General features: G+C 43.9%; 1 protein-coding gene across 1 annotated transcript in view; it reads right to left on the reverse strand.

The window, feature by feature from the left end:
* The window catches only part of LOC126354088 (luciferin sulfotransferase-like), a 270,156-nt gene that overhangs the window by 40,649 nt on the left and 205,558 nt on the right, over positions 1-23,949 (reverse strand). The window contains exon 5 of the mRNA XM_050003473.1: positions 2,734-2,854. Within this exon, the coding sequence (XP_049859430.1) occupies positions 2,734-2,854 (121 nt within the window). The remainder of the gene's footprint in view (positions 1-2,733; positions 2,855-23,949) is intronic.

A 23,949-nucleotide genomic window follows, 5' to 3' on the forward strand; every position in this document is an offset into this window, starting at 1 on the left:
CTTTTTACTTGTTGTGGGTGGTGTTGAGCCTGAATATCCTACATTATTTCATTTTAAATTGTATAGAAGCGAACTGTTCGTATGTGAGCGAAATCGGTTGGCAATGCCCTTGTTATGGCGCCGCTGTTGGTGGAAGCCAGCCCAGCGCTGCTGCTGGTGTGATGTGACGACCACGAAACACATTTCATTCTTTATAGCTCGCCCGATTTATATTGTTGTTGCTCTAGACACAACATTTCAGAGGAAGTAGTGTAAGTAGGCTGTTCACGTTTTTATATTGGTAACACCATGTAGCGCTCTATATGAAAATTACTGACTGTGCTGTGTGAAGGCTGTGGGTGGTTTGCATTGTTGAAGTAATTTTCGCCATTCTAGTGTTAGGCAGCTGGATGTTAACAGCGCGTAGCGTTGCGCAACTGGAGGTGAGCCGCCAGCAGTGGTGGATGTGGGGAGAGAGATTTTAATTTTAAGAGCGGACGATCTGGGCATGTGTGCATCAGAAAGAGTAAATTTGTAATACTGGATACCATGACGGATATATATATATATATATATATATATATATATATATATATATATATATATATATATATATATATAATGACTTTTGGACACTATTAAGCTAAATTCAATGTTTGTTCCATATCAAAATCTTTCATTTGCTAACTATACCTATAAGTAGTTAGTGCCTTCAGTAGTTAGAATCTTTTATTTAGCTGGCAGTAGTGGCGCTCGCTGTATTGCAGTAGTTTGAGTAACGAAGATTTTTGTGAGGTAAGTGATTTGTGAAAGGTATAGGTTGTTGTTAGGGCCATTGTATTGTAGGGAGTTGTGAAAGTGAGATTGCGTTGCGCTAAAAATATTGTGTGTCAGTTTATTGTTGATCAGAATAAGTAAAGAGCGAAATGTCTGAGTACGTTCTGTTTTGCTCATATGTTTGAAAAGCAAATAATGTAAAAGGTTTAGCAGCACAGTAATTTATTATTTTTTCTAAGGTAACGTTTCAGTAGTTAAGAACCAGTGAACAGTACATGGTAGAGATGAGCGCTACTTAGTGGCAGCGCTTTAAAGATCATGTACGCGTTCAAGTCAGGTTAATCTTACCACCGTCTACGTTTTACGTCATCTTGCAGTTACCTCTCACAAACGGTAAGTGCTAGCTCTAGCGTGTCTGGAAGGGGGGCAGGGGTTACGGAAAAAAACACTGCAGGCGTTGTCGTTATGGGAAAACGAAGCGATTTAAATGAGGTGCAAAAGGGCATGATCATCGGCTTCTGGGCCACGGGTGAAGCATTGCCGAAATGGCTAAATCTGTGAACTGCTCGCGTGCCGTGTTGTTAAAGCTCACCCACCATACATGGGAAAGTAGCGCTATCAATAACCGGTGCCGAGGCAACTGTGGTCCGCCGTGGGCCATAGGTGGAGAGTTGAACGACGGCTGTGGAGATGTGTACGGGTGATTATACGTGCAACTGTTAACTCTAAATAGAGATAAATATAAATTTATGCAGATGGATAGGAAAATGAATCCCGTAATGTTTGAATAGTCCATTAGTAGTGTAGCGCTTGACACTGTCACGTCGATTAAATATTTGGGCGTAACACTGCAGACCTATATGAAGTGGGACAAGTATGTAAAGTCAGTTGTGTGTTCATTGGTAGAATTTTGGGAAGATGTGGTTCATCTACAAAGGAAAGCGCTTATAAAACACTAATACGAGCTATTCTTGAGTACAGCTCGGGCGTTTAGGATTCCTATCAGGTCGGATTGAAGGAGGACATAGAAACAATTCAGAGGCGGCCTGCTAGATTTGTTACTGGTGGGTTTGATCATTACGAAAATAATTCATGGAACTAGGATGGGGGTCTCTGGAGGAAAGGAGGCGTTCTTTTCGTGAATCGCTTCTGAGGATATTTAGAGAACCAGCATTTGAGGCTGACTGACGTACAATTTTACTGCCGCTAACTTATATTTCGCGGAAAGACCACAACGATAAGATAAGAGAGATTAGGGCTCGTACGGAGGCTCATAGGCAGTCGCTTTTCCCTCGTTCTGTTTGCGAGTGGAACATGGAGAGAAGACGCTAGTTGTGGTACGAGGTACCCTCCCCCACGCACCGTATGGTGGATTGCAGAGTATGTATGTAGATGTAGTTAGGTTTAAATAGTTCTAAGCTATAGGGGACTGATGAGATCAGATGTCAAGTCCCATAGTGCTCAGAGCCATTTTTTTGGGCGGTTGTGTGAATCAGCCAGGACCCCGTGCCGTCATTGTCAGTTGTAGTGAGCACGCCTTCGAACCTGTTGAGACAGATGTACGCAGCTCGGATCGAGCTCCTTCCAAACTCATACAGTTGCGGGCGGTTACTGAACGCACGCAGATGGATCACCTTGAACGCGCAGTGACAGTTCAACTGCCTTGTGTAATCCCTACACGACCAGCAAACTTCGCCTCTAAATCACTGCGAAAATGAGAATCATTCAATTACTCGTCCTTGTATACACATTATAATGGCAATTAAAGGTGTTTACTGAAACTGATTCCAGAAAGCAGCTGTAATTGTATAGGATAAAAACACAGTTCCTTCTTAACAAATCCGTAAGGAGCAGCATAGAACGACAAAATAGTTTTCAAAGCTCTTCATGATCAGGGTCCTACAGGAAGATTAACAATCAGAGTGCAGCTTGTCAAAGTGGTCCGACTCAGTCAAGAACAATGAACGTACAACTTACCCAAGTCGTCGAGGAAAGCGTCCATGAACTCGTTGAAGGTGCCTGTGTATCCGCTCCAGAGTCTGTGGTGGTGGTAGTACGACACCGCTGCATCCTTCGGATCACGAGACACGTAGATGATCTGCAAAAAAACACATTCGAGGTGGTAATGAATTGGAAAATTTTATCGCTATGCCATTTATTGCTGCTTTTAGATCTGTTTTTGTTAGATAATTGGGATCCGTTAGTTAACCAGCTCGTTAGTCAATTCCAGTTTCATAGATTATTGGCATATTTAAAACGAAATGATAGAAAATTAATCACATTGCAGACTAAGAGCGAATGAAACTCTTGTTTGTATGGATACGTGGTAATCATATTACAGGTTACTAAAGAACAAAATATTTTTCATGTAGAAAAAGAAACACGGTAGTCTTAATTCATGTTATCATTGAAATATGCATACACCAAAAAACTTTACTAATTAACTTAGACTTCTAAGCTATACATGTAATTATTTTTTATTTAAAGAGTTGTCTATAAAATAGAAAGCACAGTCCAGATTTAACGACTCTAGTTTCGATTTAATATGTAACGGACTATGTGTCAGATATTTTATTGTTGCTGAATACTGAAAGCCATTCTGAGACACCAACAATTTTAGTCACAAGTAAGGAAGGATACTGTAGGTATGAATACTACTATCATCTTGGATTTGAAGCTCTTTTCCGTCCGTGTTGACTTTAACAATACATATGTTTTTGGATGTGGTCTGCCTTTAGCAAAACATAATTTTGGTTTTTGTCCCAAACATGTTTCACTACAGTTGAAGCTTCACCAGTGGGCTTCTGTTTTATGTATGTTAAACATAAAGACTGTTCTTTACTGTTTGATACATGCAAATATTAGTTTTTAGTTCGTAATTAAAGATTTTCCAAGAAACACACAAAATTATGTATTTATGTCTTTTAACCACATGGTGTGTGTGTGTGTAAAGGGAGAGAGAGAGAGAGAGAGAGAGAGCGAGAGAGAGTAGGCTTGAGAGTTCTTCATTATATACCGGGTGATCAAATCACAGAATAATGTACAAATTGATACACATGCTTTGAATGACATGGGGTTTTATTAGAACCAACAAAATACAAAAGTTCAAAAAATGTCCGACAGATGACGCTTCATCTGATCAGAATAGCAATAACTAGCATAACAAAATAAGACAAAGCGAAGATGATGTTCTTTACAGGAAATGCTCAATATGTCCACCATCATTCCTGAACAATAGCTGTAGTCGAGGAATAATGTTGTGAACAGCACTGTAAAGCACGTCCGGAGTTATGGTGAGGCATTAGCGTCGGATGTTGTCTTTCAGCATCTCTAGAGGTATCGGACGATTATGATACACTTGCGACTTCAGGAAACCTCAAAGCCAATAATCACACGGATTGAGATCTGGGGACCTGGGAGGCTAAGCACGACGAAAGTGGTGGCTGAGCACACGATCACCAAACGACGCGCGCAAGAGATCTTTCACTCGTCTAGCAATACTTTGTTTTTTTCTGTTCCAATAAAGCCCCATATCATTCCAAACATATATATATATATATATATATATATATATATATATATATATATATATATATATATAATGAAAGACCCTCAAACCTATTCCATATTGAATTAATTTCAGGCATAGCCACAACGGTCTCCAAATCGTGATTTTGCTTAAATAATTTTGTCTACTTTAAGTTGTACGTGGTTGCAGATGACAAACTGTGAAAGAAAACAGTAACTGTGAAAACATAACACATCAGGAAAACCACACCATGCGATAAAAAGGTATGAATTCATAATTTTGTGTGTTTCTTATAGAATCTGTAATTACGATTAAAAACTAGTATTTGCATATGTAGAAAAAGTAAAGAGCATAACAGCCATAAAGTAGAAGCCCACTGATGATGCTGCAACTGCAGTGAAACACGCTTGGGGAGAAAAAACAAAATAGTGTTTTGCTAAAGGCGGACCCCACCCAGAAACACACGTATGAATGTTAGTACTTAGCACAGCGAATAAAAAGTCGTCAACCACAAGGGGTTTCACGCTAGTGCCGTGTATCACATCCTCTAGCCTTGGTCATGGCCTCAAATCGTTCACAATTTTCTTTAGGTAGGCCGCATCCAGCTGAAGCTATTCACCGACAATTAAATCCCACAGAACTACCAAACTGCTTGGATGTTCATTGCTACGTTTCATCCACTGTGACAAGTAAACCCTTCCTCCACAATCACCCGACCACAAATTTGCTGCTGTCCACTGTTGTAGTGTTTTCCTCACTGAAGATGTGCTACAATGTGCGCTTCTGTAACTTATAACTTATTACGAGGTATCTTTTTAAATGTTCTCTCAGAAACTGACGGAAATGAGCATCCATTCACTGACAGTAGGAAGTCCTGTCAGATTTGAAACCAAGCGTCAGTTAGTGCTCCCTATCATCCACTATTATTTTTCACCGCTTTGCAATGTTGTCTGGCTGCGGGTGGTGCACTATTCCTTGTAAAGAGACTGGGCAGTCCTCATTAACACACTAACAAATCCGACCACACAAAACCATGGTGTGGTGATTGGCATCTCCAGGTACGATAGTTCTTTCCTGGCATTCTGTAACGTCTTCACGTCGATCCATCTAACTGCGCTCATTCCATGCAACTGACGGGCGTATTCACACCACTTCACTGCCATGAGTGATGTGAGCAGTCACAGACGCCCGTCTGGTGCCAGTGCTATTCTATCTGCTCCTCTCCAAAGTGGCCAGAGTGCATTGGGGACTAGTACCTTGTCTTGGGAGCTCGTTTCAAAAATGGCTCTGAGCACTATGGGACTTAACATCTGAGGTCATCAGTGCCCTAGACTTAGAACTACTTAAACCTAACTAACCTAAGGACATCACACACATCCATACCCGAGGCAGGATTCGAACCTGCGACCGTAACGGTCGCGCGGTTCCGAACTGAAGCGCCTAGAACCGCTGGGCCACAGCAGCCGGCGTTCTTTTCAAAAGTTTTGTGTATTACTTATGGTGAATTTTAGAAGCAAGTGTATGCACTCATAAGAAACTGAATGAGAACAGCCACTAAGCTAGTTTTGATGACGCTTTGGCTCGAGCACCACACTCAACACGAAGTATTGCGGGGCCATGTGATACATGAACACTCAGTCTGTGGTGTACTGCTGGGCTACCCCCTGCGTAGTTCGATGGCCACACTTCCGTCTTAATTTAGCAGACCAGGGACGACCCCTACCTCCCCGAGGTTGTTAGAAGACGCAAGGCACTGTAAACAGTCGAGTAGACAGCAGCTACCACAGCGCCCCGTGGCGCCAGCTTCGCCACCACGTCGTGGCGTGTGAGTCGCGGTAAAAAGCGCTGCGATCGGCGGGCACTATTTTACTTTCGCGCGGTCGCTTGTTCACGGGGTGCTGCGCCGTATCCTTCCGCAGGAGACTACATAGCTCCGACGGGTCAAGAACAGCTTCAAGTCTCCACAACGGACATCGCCTGCCGTGACCACTGCCCGTTGAGTTGTGCCGTCTTGGCCATGAGCTACAAACGCCGCTGCGCTTCCAGCAGCCACTCAGGCGTCACCTTTCAGGAGTCCGAGCTACTTCCCTCGCAGGACCGTGCTGAACTCTTCTTCCCTACTCCTCAGGATAGACTTTATCAGTTATCATGGTATGAATATACTCTCTCTCAGAAGTGTACTTTTTTTAGTTCCCGTAACAAACAGTTGTCATTTCAAAGTGTGTTTCATCGCTTCCCAACAGAGAGTAGAAAACAGTCGCCATCCGCAACACATAGTAGTTTATAAGACTCAAGAAGCGATCCATGGGCTCCATATGCCCTCACAAGATTCCGTGTTTATTTCAGGTGATGTTATGGAAGTGGAAATGAGCGTTTGACGTCATTGGCAGGGAGACCCCTTAGGGGGCAGGTCCGGCCGTCCTGGTGCAGGTCTTATTACATTTGACGCCACATTGGGTGACCTGAGCTCGGGGATGAAATGATGATGAAAACAGCACAACACCCAGTCCCTGAGCGGAGAAAATACCCGACCCAGCCGGGAATCGAACCCAGGCCCGTAGGACGGCAATCCGTCACGCTGACCACTTTTTTTTTTTTTTTTTTTTTTTTTACACGAGCGTGGCAGCATTCGAACCTGTAATCCTCAGATCCGAAGTCCGACGCCTTATCCATTTTTTTTATTTTTTTATTATCAGATTGACTTGGTATATTTCACGAGAATTCAGACAACCATAGTCAAATCATCATTTAATATTAGCTGCAAAAAGAAAATCAACAAATTAGGTGAAACACAAATAAAACATTTCTTCTGAAGGGGAAGACCAACCCGTTACCCCACCCGTATGAATTTTGGGTGTATATATATACATGCAAAAGAGAGAGAAAAAAAAATTACGAAAAAATACAACAAGGGAGGGGACTCGAGCTCAGGGAAGAAACAGGAATCACAGGGGAACTTAACCAACCCCTTGACGGTTAAACACAAGAAAAAGCATATTCGCAAAAAGCGTTCGGTATTGTGGTAACCGCTGCCATTTCCAATGCGCAGTTGACAGATAATGGTGAAAAACGCGGGGATCTGGGTCATTACCGCCTTCAATGACGTAATGGACATAGTAACCCAAGAGCCAGACAATCGTGTTCGTTTTCGTCTGAGGAAAATAAGAGATGTCCGGATGTAAGAAGATGTCGTCTGGGAATGCGGTTTCAGGCCCTCTAGTAAGAAAAGCTAATTGACGGCGGACCCAGAGCCAATGATCCCGTCCGCAAGCAACTAGCCTGTGAAGTAAGGTGTCAGTTTGATGACATTCCTCACACTGATCAGTCGGACGAAGGCCAATACGAAAAAGACGATCACCAGTAGGTATCAGACGGTAAATGACCTTATACCACGTTGAAACAATCTCCATCGGCAAAATGGGACGACTAAGATGAGACCAGACCGTTTTCCATGACGTTGACGGGGAAGCCAGTTCAACAGAAGAAGGGAAACATGCTGTACCCCAACGGATTTGTAGCATGTTGGTAGTAATATGCGTCATAGAAAGTATATCAGCACCCAGAATACCGACAAGTACAAAGTATTCACGAATGTGCCGCAATTTAGGATTAATCCGTCCAACATCAACAGGAGGGGTCAGACTGGCCGGCCGGAGGCGGGAAAGTAAACGAGAGGTGACTGAATGCGGAGCCCGCGTACAGGTTAAAACATTGCGGCGGGCAAATAAGATGGACGTCTTCACTTTGATATCTGAAAGACCCAATCCTCCAAGCTTCCGAGGCCTGGCCACAACTTCATACCGGACACAGAAGACATGGCGGCGCCACAGAAATCGACTAGACAGCTGTTTCAGCCTGCGAGCCATCATCGCGGGAAGCGGGAAGACCTGCGCAACGTAGTATATTTTACTGAAGACATAGGTCTCTAAAACCCGTGCCTTGTGAAGGAGGCTAAGGGAACGGCGGTCATGTTCAAGGATCGCCCCGTGAACACGACTCGTAACCTCACGCCAATTTAGTGCCGCCATTTTGATCGGATTACGATCCACTATGATCCCCAAGGTCTTATGGCGATCGACAACCGTCGCCCAAGGAATGACGACATGATCAAAGCCTCTCAACGGCAGGAACGTGCATTTGCGATCATTAATGCGAGCACCAGCAAGACCACAAAATGAATCCAAGGTATCCTTAAGCCGCGGTATATCCTCGGCATGTCGTACTAAAACCATGACGTCATCGGCGTATGCACGGACTGCAAAAATTTCCCCCAATATATTCCAGCCACGTAAGTGCATGGTGAGATGGCGAAGTAAGGGCTCTAAGGATAGAACAAAAAGTGACATGGATAAGGGGCTTCCCTGGGGTAACCCCCGTCTGATCGATATCCGGGGGGTAGGGTGACCGTTCACAATCACCGAGACACTGATACCGGTAAAAAGATTAGTTAAGACTTGTCGAGCATCATTATTAAAGCCGACAGCGGTGAGCACTCTCGATAAAAAATCATGGCTGACGCGATCGAACGCTTTTTGGAAATCAAGAAAAAGCAAAGCCCCTGGGATATTAGCGGCAGCCGCCACCGAGATTACATCGCGACATTCGAGAACGGAAGTCAGTATCGTGCGTCCAGGCACACAGCTTTGGTGGGCGGCAATAATGGTATCGAGCAGCTTAGAGAGACGGATATTAATTGCTCGAGCGACAAGTTTATAATCAAAGTTAAGGAGAGTAATAGGACGGAGGGAATCAATTGCAGGTCGACCTGTGGATTTCGGGAGGAGGACCATTCTGCCTTCCTGAAAAGGAGCAGAAAGTGAGACTCCCCGCATCACTTCATTTACCATTGACGTTAAGGTGTCACCAATGAGCGGCCAAAATTGAACATAGAACTCCTTAGGAATACCATCTAATCCAGGCGACTTGCGGGACTGCGATCCTGCAACAACATCATATATGTCATCCTTCTGAAAGGGACGCAGAAAGGCGTCGTTTAATTGAGGAGTGAAGACGCGAGGCAGCAAGGAGGTAAAGTCGTCAAGAGAGGTTTCCGCCGGGACATGAGTATCGTACAGATCAGTAAAATAGGTGTAAACGAAGTCAGAAATGTCACGGTGAGAGGTGAACACGCGGCCGTCAGCGGTTGTGAGGGAGGCAAGGCACCCACGTTTCCGGCGCGACCGTAAACGGACTAGATGGTAGAGTGACGTCAGTTCCTCTTGTAGAAGGGAACGTGGTTGAGACCTCGTCCGCAGGCCCTCCATTTGAAAGCGTTTGAGCTGCAGCAATTTGGCTTTGATGCGCTGTATATCAGTAACCCGGAGGGGAGCATGCGTAGCACTATCGTACAGTTGACGTAAGACAGAATAGTAAAATTCTTGCGTTCGTCGATCTTCTGCCACCTTCGCAGCCCAAAAACGCATGAGAGCCCTACGGATGTGTGGTTTTGCATACAGTGTCCACCATGCCACGATAGACGGGTACCGGTCCATAGTACGAGAACAACGAGTCCAAATGTCCTCCAGGACGATACCAAGGGAGGTATCTTGCAAATACGCGATATTGAGCATCCAAGGAGGACGAAACAATTTTACCGGTTGTCGCTCGTAATTAAACGTAACGGCTACAGCGCAATGATCAGTAAAACAGGCTGGTATCACATCAACAGCCAGAAGTTGCCCACACAAGGAATCGGAAAGGTAAAAGCGATCGAGGCGACTGCTAGACGTGGGAGTAAAGTAGGTATGTCGCACAAGTGTAGGATAGCGAGAAACCCACACGTCACGCAGGTGCAAGGAGCGCACAAGGTCGTCGAGTTCTTTACTGAAATTAAAATTAGGAGACTGATCTACCGGCCGTAGAACACAATTGAAGTCCCCACCTAAAATTATCTTTGACGGGGATTTACGAAGCAGGTAAATGACTTCTTCTTTATAGAAACTCGAGCGTGCGGTAGTACAACCCGAACCAGAAGGGGCATAAAGAAGGAGTAAACTGAGATCATAAAACGTGCACCCGATCCCCCTTCCACTGTCGAGTACTTCGAAATTCATCAACGGAATGCCTTCTCTATAAAACAAGGCAGTGCCCGTAGAAAGTTCGGAAGCGACATTAAAAAACGTCGAGAACCCAGGAATGGAAAACTGGTCGAATAGGACTTCCTGTAAAAAAACAACATCTGCCCCAGACTGATAGATAAACTGTCGCAAAGCGGCGAGCCGAAGCTCAGAACATATTCTGTTAATATTCAGAGTAAGAAATGTATATGCTTGCATGGAACTTCAACCTAGAAAGAAAAACAAAGATCGGTAGAGAGCCGTCAGCTGACGGAGCAGCATACAAGTAATCATACCAGAAACAAGCGCTGAACCACAGAGAGAAAAACTACGAAACAGAACCCTCATCTTCCCACTGCTTTTTCTTCGGCCGTGACGCGGCTCTCCGTGGCTGTTTACGGATTCGACTGCGGCTCCGCGGTGCCGACGCTGCAGCGTTCGGCTGCGTAGGAGCATCATGTAGACATTCCGTGTCAGATTGCGAGAGAGAGGCCTCTACATCCCACTCGTCCGCAGACATGGGTTCACGGTGGGACAGTTGGTGAATAACAACGGGATCCACTGGCTCTGGAGAATCAATCAGTTGTTTGATGGGAGGAGGCTGTGACCCAGAGGGGGCGACAGAAATTGCAGAAGGGGGATGCGAAACAGAGTCAATACGAGAAGTGTCAGAGAGCACCGGAGAAGACACGTGGCAACCAGAAGCAGGTTCCGTCACGGGCGTCTCCGAAGAGGCTGCCGCGGTAGCAGGAACAACGTCAGATAAGGTGTCAGGGAGCTTCTGCAAAGGCGTGATAGCACCTGTGGCTTCCTCATCCACGATTTCCGACTGAGAAAGAGAGTCCTTTACCGGAGGCCCATCGGAAGGGCGAGCCAATAAGGAAGATTCATCAGCCGCATCATCCTGTGTTCGCCGACGCTTGTTGTGAGAAATCAGCGCGGGAACATCGGAATTAAGGGCAGCAACATCCCTACTCAAGGACAACGGGGGAAAATCACGGCCGTTGTCGGACAACGGATCACTGCGTCCCTCAGTAACAGTGAGCGATTCAGTCCGAGATCCTTGCGGGAGAAGATCAGCTAAAGTCAATTTTTTACGCTGTTCGTATGTAGGTTTTAATACCACCACACGCCGCGGACAATTAGTACGGAAATGACCAGTTTCATTACAATAATAACATGTTCCTTCCTGGCCACTGTACGTGATATGGACCCTATAACCACATACCTGTAGGTGAGAAGGAATAGGTTTTTTGACCACCATTTCCACCGACCGAATACCACTATATACCTGTAAGCGGTGCTGAGCAGACCAGCGTTCCTTTCGAATATGGCGTACGTCCCCATAAGGAAGCAAAACGGACTTCAGAAAAGAGTCGTCAACCTCGGGCGGAAGGTTAAATACCCGAACATTCGTATATATCACTTCTGCATTTGCCAAGAGAACCATACTAGTGGAACCATCACGGTGCGTAAAGGGTACCTGAGAACCATGACGAGAAAGTAGCCTATCAACCTGGAGCGGGTCAAGAAACTTAACAAAAAACACATATAATTCGCTGTCGAAATATGCGGTATGCACCTGATCAGTAGTGACCTTAACTGTATCGACTAACCAGTCATGTATCTCCAAAGAACCGGGCTGGACATGACGCGTGGATTTGTCAAAGGTAAAACTGACTGTACCTGTACGCGGAACTTTCGTGGGAACCATGGTGGACATCACGGCGAGAGACGACGCCGCGACAGGAAGGGCCGCACGAACACCAAACACCAGCCGACAACCAGCGATGCGACGCGCACGGAGACCAACACGGCACTGAACTGACAGGAGGAAAACACGCTGCGCTACGGTAGAGGCGGAACTAAGAGCACGACCTAGTCGCCCGACGCGCGAAGCGAGAATGACCACTCAGCTATCACGGCGGACAGGTGATCTTATGAAACCACAAGAGTATCTTCCCATTCAAGGAATGTTCATCACAGCCCTCTGCTACAAAGAGGGAGAAATGGAGTTGTGTGCTGTCTTGATCACGTTACAGGTCGCTTATCTGCCAACAAAGGGATGCGCGTTGTCGGACACTAGGTTCGTGACTCTCTGTGCAGTAGGAGACGGCAGATGAATGAGTAGTACCATTTCATTCGATGTGAATACCTCTTGGCAAGCGTGATTTCATACTCATACCCTGGCACCATCGAGTAATTACGCATAAAGCAACTTACATGCTTTGAGGGTCCATGCGCGCGTTTTCAGGCGTCATGCGTACGGTGTGCTCTGTGAGCAGAGATGAACCAGTGGAGCGGTCAGCTACATGTCCTCAAGCGAGACGGGAGTTTTTGGTCGCTACAGTCTTGACTGCAAGAAAATATTTGTCTGCAGTGGTGTCCCGTTGCGGTCATAATGTTACCATTTTCAGTGTTGTGCCTCCAAGAACGTGTAAGCAGTTGAGGTTCGTGTAACGATGACACCCACTCCGTCCACCGCCTCCACCTACCGCCATTATACAAATGGTCTGAACATTGTCAAATTCTGACCGAAACCGCTCATATTGAAAATAAATATTTTATTGCTGTCAAGACTGCTTGATAGTCTAGCTATCAACTATCTGATTTATTTATTCATCCTACACGGCTCTCCTGTGAATAGTGGACTTTTGCACGTCAAATTACACTTACGTGACTCATTAATGACAATTTGTTGTAGAATGCTTTGTTTCCACAATTAATATTTGTGACATTACAATTAATATTTGTGACATTACTCTTCCGTTATTTCTGGTTTTTTATGCTGTTATCACTATCATTTCGACGCATATTCATTAACCGTCCCTCTTTTAGTTTTCCTATGACCTCTTTTCCTGCTCTCAGTCGGGTGTTGCTTTCCTGTCACAGAAACAGAGCGATCCGATTTCATCATGTTCACTTTGTCTTAAATAATATTGCTCTTAGCTGTGTCACCTATTGCTATTAGTGTTATTATAACTTTGTTTTATATCATTACATTCATAAAATTTTCACTAGAAACTGAAAAGGAGACATAGACTTTGCTATTACTGGGTTGTATAGTTTCTCTAGTTTCTGCTTGTACAGGACACCGGATCTCTAACACTGTGAGGGCCAGCAGTATCTTGCTGCCTTCTGACCATATGGCGACGGATCAAGGGACACTGCTAGTCTTACACTGAGAAGGACTGAGTTCCTCGTTTTGCTCGGGTACTCCTGCACGCAGTATTGTTTATCTACTGTCATCATCTACGAGAGTCGAGAACGACCTACCTCGTAAGCATGTTGCTGCTCACAGAATCTGACCACGCCGTTTTCCGTATGCCACTAGCATATCGGCAGGAATCGCAATTCTTCTCTCTAATTTTCCGAAGATTTTCGTTACATTGTCTGAAAGATTTTCGAACGTGACACGTCGAACTATTATACAGGGTGGTACATTGATCGTGACCGGGCCAAATATGTCACGAAATAAGCGTCAAACGAGAAAGCTAGAAAGAACGATACTCGTCTAGCTTGAAGGGGGAAACCAGATGGCGCTATGGTTGGCCCGCTAGATGGCGCTGCCATAGGTCAAACGGATATCATCTACGTTTTTTTAAACAGGAACCCCCATTTTTTATAACATATTAGTATAGTACGTAAAGAGACATGAATGTTTTAGTTAGACCACTCTTTTCGCTTTGTGATAGATTGCGCTGTAATAGTCCCAAACTTATGGCTCACAATTTTAGACGAACAGTTGTTAACAGGTAGGTTTAAAATTAAAATACAGAATGTTAGTACGTTTGCCAATTTTATTTCGGTTGTTCCAATGTGATACATGTACGTTTGTCAACTTATCATGCCTGAGAACGCATGCTGTTACAACGTGATTACCTGTAAATATCACATTAATGCAATAAATGCTCAAAATCATGTCCGTCAACCTCAATGCATTTGGCAATACGTGACCCCGTCACTATCAATAGACCACCCTCTACGACTGAAGATGTCGAGGGGAAGAAAGCAAAGAAAACGGAAGGAGCTAATGATTTGAGCTACAAAAGGAATTTGTGCATAATCAGCGGTGACGAGTGAAAATGTGTGCCTGTTTGGGACTCGAACCCTGGATACTCAGAGGGCCATAGACACGGGTTCACAGCTAGATGCCGCGTTTCTTAACTTCCGCAAGGCGTTCGATACAGTTCCCCACAGTCGTTTAATGAACAAAGTAAGAGCATATGGACTATCAAACCAATTGTGTGATTAGATTGAAGAGTTCCTAGATAACAGAACGCAGCATGTCATTCTCAATGGAGAGAAGTTATCCGAAGTAAGTGTGATTTCAGGTCTGCCGCAGGGGAGTGTCATAGGACCGTTGCTAATCACAATATACATAAATGACCTTGTGGATGACATCGGAAGTTCCCTGAGGCTTATTGCAGATGATACTGTGGTGTATCGAGAGGTTCTAACAATGGAAAATTGTACTGAAATGCAGGAGGATCTCCAGCGAATTGACGCGTGGTGCAGGGAATGGCAATTCAATCTCAATGTAGACAAGTGTAATGTGCTGCGAATACATAGAAAGATAGATCCCTTATCATATAGCTACAAAATAGCAGGTCAGGAACTGGAAGCAGTTAATTCCATAAATTATCCGGGAGTACGCATTAGGAGTGATTTAAAATGGAATGATCATATAAAGTTGATCGTCGGTAAAGCAGCTGCCAGACTGAGATTCATTGGAAGAATCCTAAGGGAATGCAATCCGAAAACAAAGGAAGTAGGTTACAGTACGCTTGTTCGGCCACTGCTTGAATACTGCTCAGCAGTGTGGGATCGGTACCAGATAGGGTTGGTAGAAGAGATAGAGAAGATCCAACGGAGAGCAGCGCGCTTCGTTACAGGATCATTGATTAATCGCGAAAGCGTTACGGAGATGATAGATAAACTCCAGTGGAAGACTCTGCAGGAGAGACGCTCAGTAGCTCGGTACGGGCTTTTGTTGAGGATTCGAGAACATACCTTCACCGAGGAGTCAAGCACTATATTGCTCCGTCCTACGTATATCTCGCGAAGAGACCATGAGGAGAAAATGAGAGAGATTAGAGCATACTGACAATCCTTCTTTCCACGAACAATACGAGACTGGAATAGAAGGGAGAACCGATAGAGGTACTCAGGGTACCCTCCGCCACACACCGTCAGGTGGCCTGCGGAGTATGGATGTAGATGTAGAAGGGAATGCGTTAACCACTTTGCCACCCGTAGTGTTTATCGCCAACGTGTGGATAGTCTGTGCCCCCTCCCCCCCACCCCCACCACCACCGCACCTCCTACGGCCAACTGACATTCCCACCTTGCGCCACCTATCCGCAGTTCTCATTCTTGTCAGCCATGATTACTAATTTTAGAATTTCGTTCGAGGTGGAACGTTATGTGCGTACGCACTGAACAATTTTCATCGAGGCGAATCAGTTACATGAATGCGTGCTGTCTGGTCTTTCGGACATGTCTGAAAGAACAGATACCACGCATTCATATAAAGTTTAGCTATACGTTACACAGTGGAGGCTGCTATGGTCATTTACCAATTCCGGTACTTTTTCAATTATTCACTTTCGTATGAACTTCGAAAGCACTGGTGGAATGTTTAACGCCAGGGAGAAGGGCCTAAAATACCTCTCAGAGTGTGATTCTTACCTTTTTGGAATAAATAATATCTTTCTAAGTTATTATTTTATACACTTCTTGGAAGAAATAATTTTCCTACATGGTGCTGTATTTTATTTAAAATAAAGACCTCATTTAAAAAATAACTATTAGTTAATATTCCCCCCTTAGACATCATAAACCTGTTTGGTGATAATAGCAATAACAATGATTGTGGCAGCTTGAACTGAGACAAGATTAAAGAAAATAAAGACACATTTGAAAATACACGTCCGAGTTACGTTGATATACTTTTGACATTTATTTTTTTCGTTTTACTTGGTGTAGCACTTAACATTTCCGTCGTTCATATGACGAAGCAGCTTGATGTTGCCTAAGGGGACATATTACAGGTAATCGCTAATAATTATATAAAGGATTTATTGTAGATTAAACAACAGCCATATGCAGAAGAATGACTTCTTCCAGGAAATGTATGGCAGATATGAAGTAACTTATAGAAGTTAATAAGATGTCTATGGAAGGAATTATGAAAATCTTGTGAAGATCCTGATGCGTTACATTACATAACTAACTTGCATTGAATATTTTTATGAAACGTATACGAAAAAAATTTAAATGTTGCGCTACTGGATCAATACCGTTCATTTCCTAAGTTAAACTTCGGTGTAATTGAGCTTGTAGGTGAGAACTGAATCTATTCTTACGTATTGGAATTAAAGCAGTCACGGTTGCAAATTTATTTTTATTTAAAAATAGCGCTTTTCGCCATGGTTAGGCATCATCAGATTATGTAATACCGACAATTGAAATTCACTGCACCGGCTACCAAAGCTCCAAGTCAGCCACATACAAATAAATCCGTCTCGATGAAACGATCAGCTGTTTGGCATCCAGGCCGACGCGTACGCGTGTCTCCACGCTGTGCTGTACCTGACGCTAGAACAGGTCAAATGTTCGCATAGTTCCCTTTGTTTATTCTGACGGCCAGATTTTCATCAAGACGGTTTTATGTGTATGTGGCGAACTTAGAGCTTTGGGAGCCAGTGCAGTGGACTTAATCTGACGGTTTTACATAATCTGATGAGGTCTAACTACGTTTAAAGGCGTTATCTTTAAATAGAAATAACTTCGTGAATGGGACTGTTTGATTCTCATTATGTAACAATGAAAACCGGTTGTTACATCAATAGACAACGATGGAATCATATGGATACTACAGTGAATATATTCCACTGTTTTTCTTTTTTTTTATCTCGGTCATTCTTTTAATGTAGCGGGGTTACAGTTTGCAGAAAACTATGTAATTGCTCTTTCATAAATATTGTTAATGATTTTCCGTTAATTATCTCCACAGTAACTTTAGCTGTGTCATGTATGTGTAATTTGCAGACGCAGTAACTGTGCATAACATATAGGGAATTGTACTGGGCTAACAATTTATATTTATGATATCTAGCTTAGAAACGGAAAAAAAGGAGTTGGGTGAACACTCTTCGACGGATAGTCACTGATATTGGAGCTGAAGCTCTGATTGCAGGATGATGGGGAAGGAAATCTCTCATGTCCTTTTTCAGTGAAACAAGACGACATATGCATTCATTTTACCGTCTCAGTTCCACTGACTTTCATCGCATGACTACGTTCGGTCAATATTTGATCGTCTTCTGTTCTGTTTAGTCGGGTTAACAGATGAAACTACGCATCAAAGTGTTGTACAGTCATCTCACAAAAATAAATGTACGACTGTGAAACTTAAGTAAGGAATAAATTTTCTATTATTGTTAAACTAAGAAAATTTCTGACATTCTTTGGTGTGTTCTTTGCAATGAAATGTAGTGAAAGGTTTTTTCCCAATAGGTACTTTGTTTACACGGCGTGTAACAATAGTGTTTCTGTTTAGTACGTTAAAGCAGTGTGTGCAGGTTTTGTATTACCTTTTCCTGAGTGAACGTAAAGGCTTTGTGTAAATGGCAGTTTCCTTTGCATATGTGCTGCAATATTACGAACCATAACATCTGTTTTTTCGTTTTTAGAACCTTATGTACTGAAACTTCCTGGTAGATTAAAACTGTGTGCCGGACCGAGACTCGAACTCGGGACCTTTGCCTTTCGCAGGCAGGTGCTCTATCAACTGAGCTGCCCAAGCACGACTCACGACCCGTCCTCGCAACTTTAATTCCGCCAGTACCTCGTCTCCTACTTTCCAATCTTCACCTTATGTACTTTCTTATTTGCCTTGGAAGATGGAAAACCGGTCTGATACTGATGGAACACATGCGTTTATACTTCTCAACTTCACTGCACAGAATTCTTTCCTGCATGATATTTCCTTTCAAAATTTAATTATAATATTTGCTTTGTCCATTTCACATGTCCTTTATAGTGTTACTCTGACTCTTGAGGTTCTTTCAATATGCTTGTTAAACGATAAAAACCATGCAAAAGCCAAGACCGCACAAAATACTTGTTATTCAAGACAATCGGTTTCAACAGTCTTAACTGTCATCTTCAGAACTTAAATAATTTTTTTGTAGCAAGCCATGTTGCTACCAAAAAAAGGATTAAGACTCGAAGACGACAGCTAAGACTGTTGAAACCCGTTCTTTTGATAAAAAATATTTTGAGCGATCTTCACTTTCGAATGGTTTTTAACGACTGAAACAGATCACCTTCCTATACTCCCATAATGAGAAAATTCAATGATCGTTAGAAGACATATTTGAGGATGCCCAGATAAATTTACATTACACTCTTTTGCTCAATATTTTCCCCACTGATCTAGTCGATTACGTCAGGTCCTATGTGTGATACTCGTAGACACGGTCCGTATCTGTATTCCAATCTACCTGTCTCCTGATGCCAAAATATGACGAATGTAGTGAAGTTGCTTTCGGACGGGACCAAAATTAAAACAGGCAATTGATTCAGGGACCGATAAAAGGAACAGACTATATAATCGAGAGACAAGTTTAAATTCAAATATTGAAATTTTTCCCACAGAGTGTCATTTTAAAGTTCGTACTGATAAACAGGACACCACCAGGACGCGCTGAAAAGTAACGACTCCGAATTTTTTTCTGGGGAAACTCAAACGCTTTTCAAATAAAACAATCTTTATCAACATTGTAAACCATTATTATTTATGGTCACATATTTATTTCTTGACATAGTCACAGTGGCGATGAACACTTTCCTCTCTGTTTTTAGGTACCGTCACTGTAGAATGTGAACCTAAGGCGTTGAATTATCGCAGGTGTCGCAGCGTTCGTGAGTGGTCTGGTTATAATGCTGAAGGAGAGAGTGCTCCGTGTCTGGACGAACTCTTAGAATTCGCAATCGATTACACTAAGCTGTTTCTCACGCAACGACATAGCTGTATCACACACTCCTATGTTACTCGCCACAATTTGGAGCACTCTACAGCAAAGGGTTGCAAATATGTAGACATGAAGAACAAAGATGTACAAAGTTAATATACTTTTTTTTTATTTAAAAATCTTCGGGAGATTTCACATTAAAAGTTCGTACACAATACTTTTCGCTCGCCCTTGTATTCGTATCTATCAGCACTATGCATACACGAACACCGGACACATTTTCTGAGCTATGATTTGAAGCGATTCGCTTCCATGTAATTTAACAATTTGAGAAGGATTAGTTACTGAGAATTCATTAAACGATAGCGGCAAGGAGCAAATATTTAAGTGCTCCTTCATTGCTAAGCTGCAGGGAATGTTTTAATAATTTCGTTTTGAGGGCTCTTTTGTTTCACGCACCAGTTGAATATCTGAAATTTCTACCGCCCGCTAAGATTAGTAATTCATTAGCATGCATTATGCATATTACCAAGAGGCTTCTGCAGTTGGCCTGTTACCCCGCACTGATAAAAGCTAAGTGGTTTACGGCTTTTACGTAATTTGGGGGACCGTCAGAAACGGAACTGACGCTATTTCCGCTTAGCTGACTTCCCGAGTGGCTGACATTTTCCATTAAAATCACATTATAATTCAACTCGTTAGTAGGTGACCTTATTTTCGTACTGCATGACAACACAGTATTGATAAAATAACCTAGTCAAAGTTAAATGCTCCAGTAAAAGCTACAGGGCGACAGCGGTGCCCATTAACCGGACTAAGAACTACCTGTATTCCGAAATAGGTCCGTTCTTCCTCGTAGCGTTACTGTCGTATAAATTGCTCGTCGGAATTATTGGGTACCTGGTGGGTGTCGAGCAGAGATTTGACGCCTACTCTTGTTGTTACCACTGCAGCACGAGTGAAGAGGTTATTAGTTGACCACAATATTATTGCACCAGTAAGTGAGGGCACTTTGTTTGGCTTTTCCTGAACCCGTGCGTAGTCGTAACTGATAATATATGCACAACTGACATGAAAGCAAAATGAAACGAATACCCCGAGCTGCATACAGGCGTTGATATAAGTCAACGGGAACAGCTGAAAATTTGTGCCCCGACCCGGATTCGAAACCGGGATCTGCTGCTTACATGACAGACGCTCTATCCCCTTTTTTTAAAAAATCTCATTTTGTTGGCTAACGTTCCATCTGCTCAGGGCGGACGTCGTAAGATGTTCGTTGTTGTTCGATTAACTCCGTTTTTTTTTTTTTTATTACAAAGAGGCAGCTAACCCTCTGACCGAACACGCTGAGCTACCGTGCCGCCTATCCATCTGAGCCACCGAGGACACAGAGGACAGTGCGACAGCAGGGACTTATCTCTGGCCCGCCTTCCGCGAGTCCCACATTCCCAACTTATTGTCCTGCACTATACTCATAGTGCCCACGCCCTTTATACTCTTTATTCACGGCTGTTTGCCGATTCTCGTAAGAGTTCGGGCACTGTTTGTGCATCCGCACAGAAGCAGATGGTTCAGTGGTTGGTGAGCCTCAACTATATGTATATGAAGATGGTATCTGTTCTTTCGGACATGTCCGGGTTCGAGTCCCGGGCAGGGCACACATTTTCAACTGTCCCCGTTAACTTATATCAACGCCTGTATGCAGCTAGGGGTATTCATTTCATTGTAATTTCATTCTAACGAGCTGCATAGTCACCGACACATATACGACGCGAAAGCGTTGACAGTGTTAGGAATTTTCCTTAGTCACCATAGTACACCGCGGGTTTCCGGTAGCGGCGAAGAGTCGAATATAGCAGTGTACAGCACTGACGCGGCGCGGAGTACAATCCAGTCTCTACTCTCAATCGTACAATGAAACAGAACTTGTAAACTGTTTTCATGTCTTCATGCATGGTGCTACACAACTCGTACATCGGAATGCTTTCCAGTACACAATGCATTTGATTTCATTTACCTCAAATATCTTAATACACTCCTGGAAATTAAAATAAGAACACCGTGAATTCATTTTCCCAGGAAGGGGAAACTTTATTGACACATTCCTGGGGTCAGATACATCACATGATCACACTGACAGAACCACAGGCACATAGACACAGGGAACAGAGCATGCACAATGTCGGCACTATTACAGTGTATATCCACCTTTCGCAGCAATGCAAGCTGCTATTCTCCCATGGAGACGATCGTAGAGATGCTGGATGTAGTCCTGTGGAACGGCTTGCCATGCCATTTCCACCTGATGCCTCAGTTGGACCAGCGTTCGTGCTGGACGTGCAGACCGCGTGAGACGACGCTTCATCCAGTCCCAAACATGCTCAATGGGGGACAGATCCGGAGATCTTACTGGCCAGGGTAGTTGACTTACACCTTCTAGAGCACGTTGGGTGGCACGGGATACATGCGGACGTGCATTGTCCTGTTGGAACAGCAAGTTCCCTTGCCGGTCTAGGAATGGTAGAAAGATGGGTTCGATGACGGTTTGGATGTACCGTGCACTATTCAGTGTCCCCTCGACGATCACCAGAGGCGTACGGCCAGTGTAGGAGATCGCTCCCCACACCATGATGCCGGGTATTGGCCCTGTGTGCCTCGGTCGTATGCAGTCCTGATTGTGGCGCTCACCTGCACGGCGCCAAACACGCATACGACCATCATTGGCACCAAGGCAGAAGCGACTCTCATCGCTGAGGACGACACGTCTCCATTCGTCCCTCCATTCACGCCTGTCGCGACACCACTGGAGGCGGGCTGCACGATGTTGGGGCGTGAGCGGAAGACGGCCTAACGGTGTGCCGGACCGTAGCCCAGCTTCATGGAGACGGTTGCGAATGGTCCTCGCCGATACCCCAGGAGCAACAGTGTCCCTAATTTGCTGGGAAGTGGCGGTGTGGTCCCCTACGGCACTGCGTAGGATCCTACGGTCTTGGCGTGCATCCGTGCGTCGCTGCGGTCCGGTCCCAGGTCGACGGGCACGTGCACCTTCCGCCGACCACTGGCGACAACATCGATGTACTGTGGAGACCTAACGCCCCACGTGTTGAGCAATTCGGCGGTAATTCCACCTGGCCTCCCGCATGCCCACTATACGCCCTCGCTCAAAGTCCGTCAACTGCACATACGGTTCACGTCCACGCTGTCGCGGCTTGCTACCAGTGTTAAAGACTGCGATGGAGCTCCGTATGCCACAGCAAACTGGCTGACACTGACGGCGGCGGTGCACAAATGCTGCGCAGCTAGCACCATTCGACAGCCAACACCGCGGTTCCTGGTGTGTCCGCTGTGCCGTGCGTGTGATCATTGCTTGTACAGCCCTCTCGCAGTGTCCGGAACAAGCATGGTGGGTCTGACACACCGGTGTCAATGTGTTCTTTTTTCCATTTCCAGGTGTGTAGATTAGCCAATAATTCTCAGTTCATTGGCTTAGCCTTGCGTTTACATTGATAAATTTCACTGCAGAATATCTCTCTTATAGTAAACACGGCATTCTTGATAGTTCTGTGGGATTTAACCGTATTCCCTTGATTTTACATAGGCGAAGAATTTATTTACTTACAAAGAAAAGAAATTCGTATTTCTCTAGCTCCTCAAGTCTTATCACTTAAGGAAAAATATTATTATATTTGTTAGCGTAATTTAAATAACAGAATTTTTTTTTCCATACACTGTGTCTTTAGTTTTTAAGCTATCAATCAGCTTCCAGACAATACAAAAATATTTCCCCAAAATGAGTTTTCGACCTTTTACACTTCTGGATCTTCGGTATGATTAAGGCACCTGGTTTCACAATTAAACAATCCGTCCTCCTTTGTAGCCTGAGTCGTGCTTAGGACAAGAAGTCGGCGACGACATAATAATAAATATGTGGAATAATGTAACAGAACGTCACAAAGTCAAACTACAATCTGTAAACGATAACTTACTCCTAAAGTTACAAAAAATGTTCAATTGTGAAATCTTATGGGACTTAGCTGCTAAGGTCATCAGTCCCTAAGCTTACACACAACGTAACCTAAATTATCCTAAGGGCAAACACACACACCCATGCCCGAGGGAGGGCTGCAGCGCCACAGACCGCTCGGCTGATCCCGCGTGGCGCTAAAGTTACACGTAGTGAAATTACACATAGGAAACAGAACATAAATTCTTAACAAATTAAATTACTTAACTTTCCGTCTCGAAAATCAATTTGTTTGAACACAGATATCACAGAAATATTTCTTAATTTTACTTTCCACGCCAGCCAATCGGTCATGCACCCAGCCCCTACATTTCATACACCGAATCAAGTCTTCTTCTCGATCTTCTTCACACATTTGACATAACCAAATCGTTCTGTCATTTAATTTTTTATCCTTGTTAAAGCTTTTATCTATTTGTGTCTTTTTAAAATTTTCTATATCAGTCTCTTCATTTCGTTTGACTTTTCTTTGTCTTTTATTTCCTTTCTGTTAGTAGTTGACGTTAAAACGGTGTTGTAAGATTAAGCGGCCTTCCAAACTTCCGCGTTGTTGCTTCAGTTCCATCAGTCTATCCTTGGTCTGATTAATCAACAGTAGCTACA

The sequence above is a fragment of the Schistocerca gregaria genome, chromosome 3, assembly GCF_023897955.1.
Source record: "Schistocerca gregaria isolate iqSchGreg1 chromosome 3, iqSchGreg1.2, whole genome shotgun sequence".
Classification (NCBI taxonomy): domain Eukaryota; kingdom Metazoa; phylum Arthropoda; class Insecta; order Orthoptera; family Acrididae; genus Schistocerca; species Schistocerca gregaria.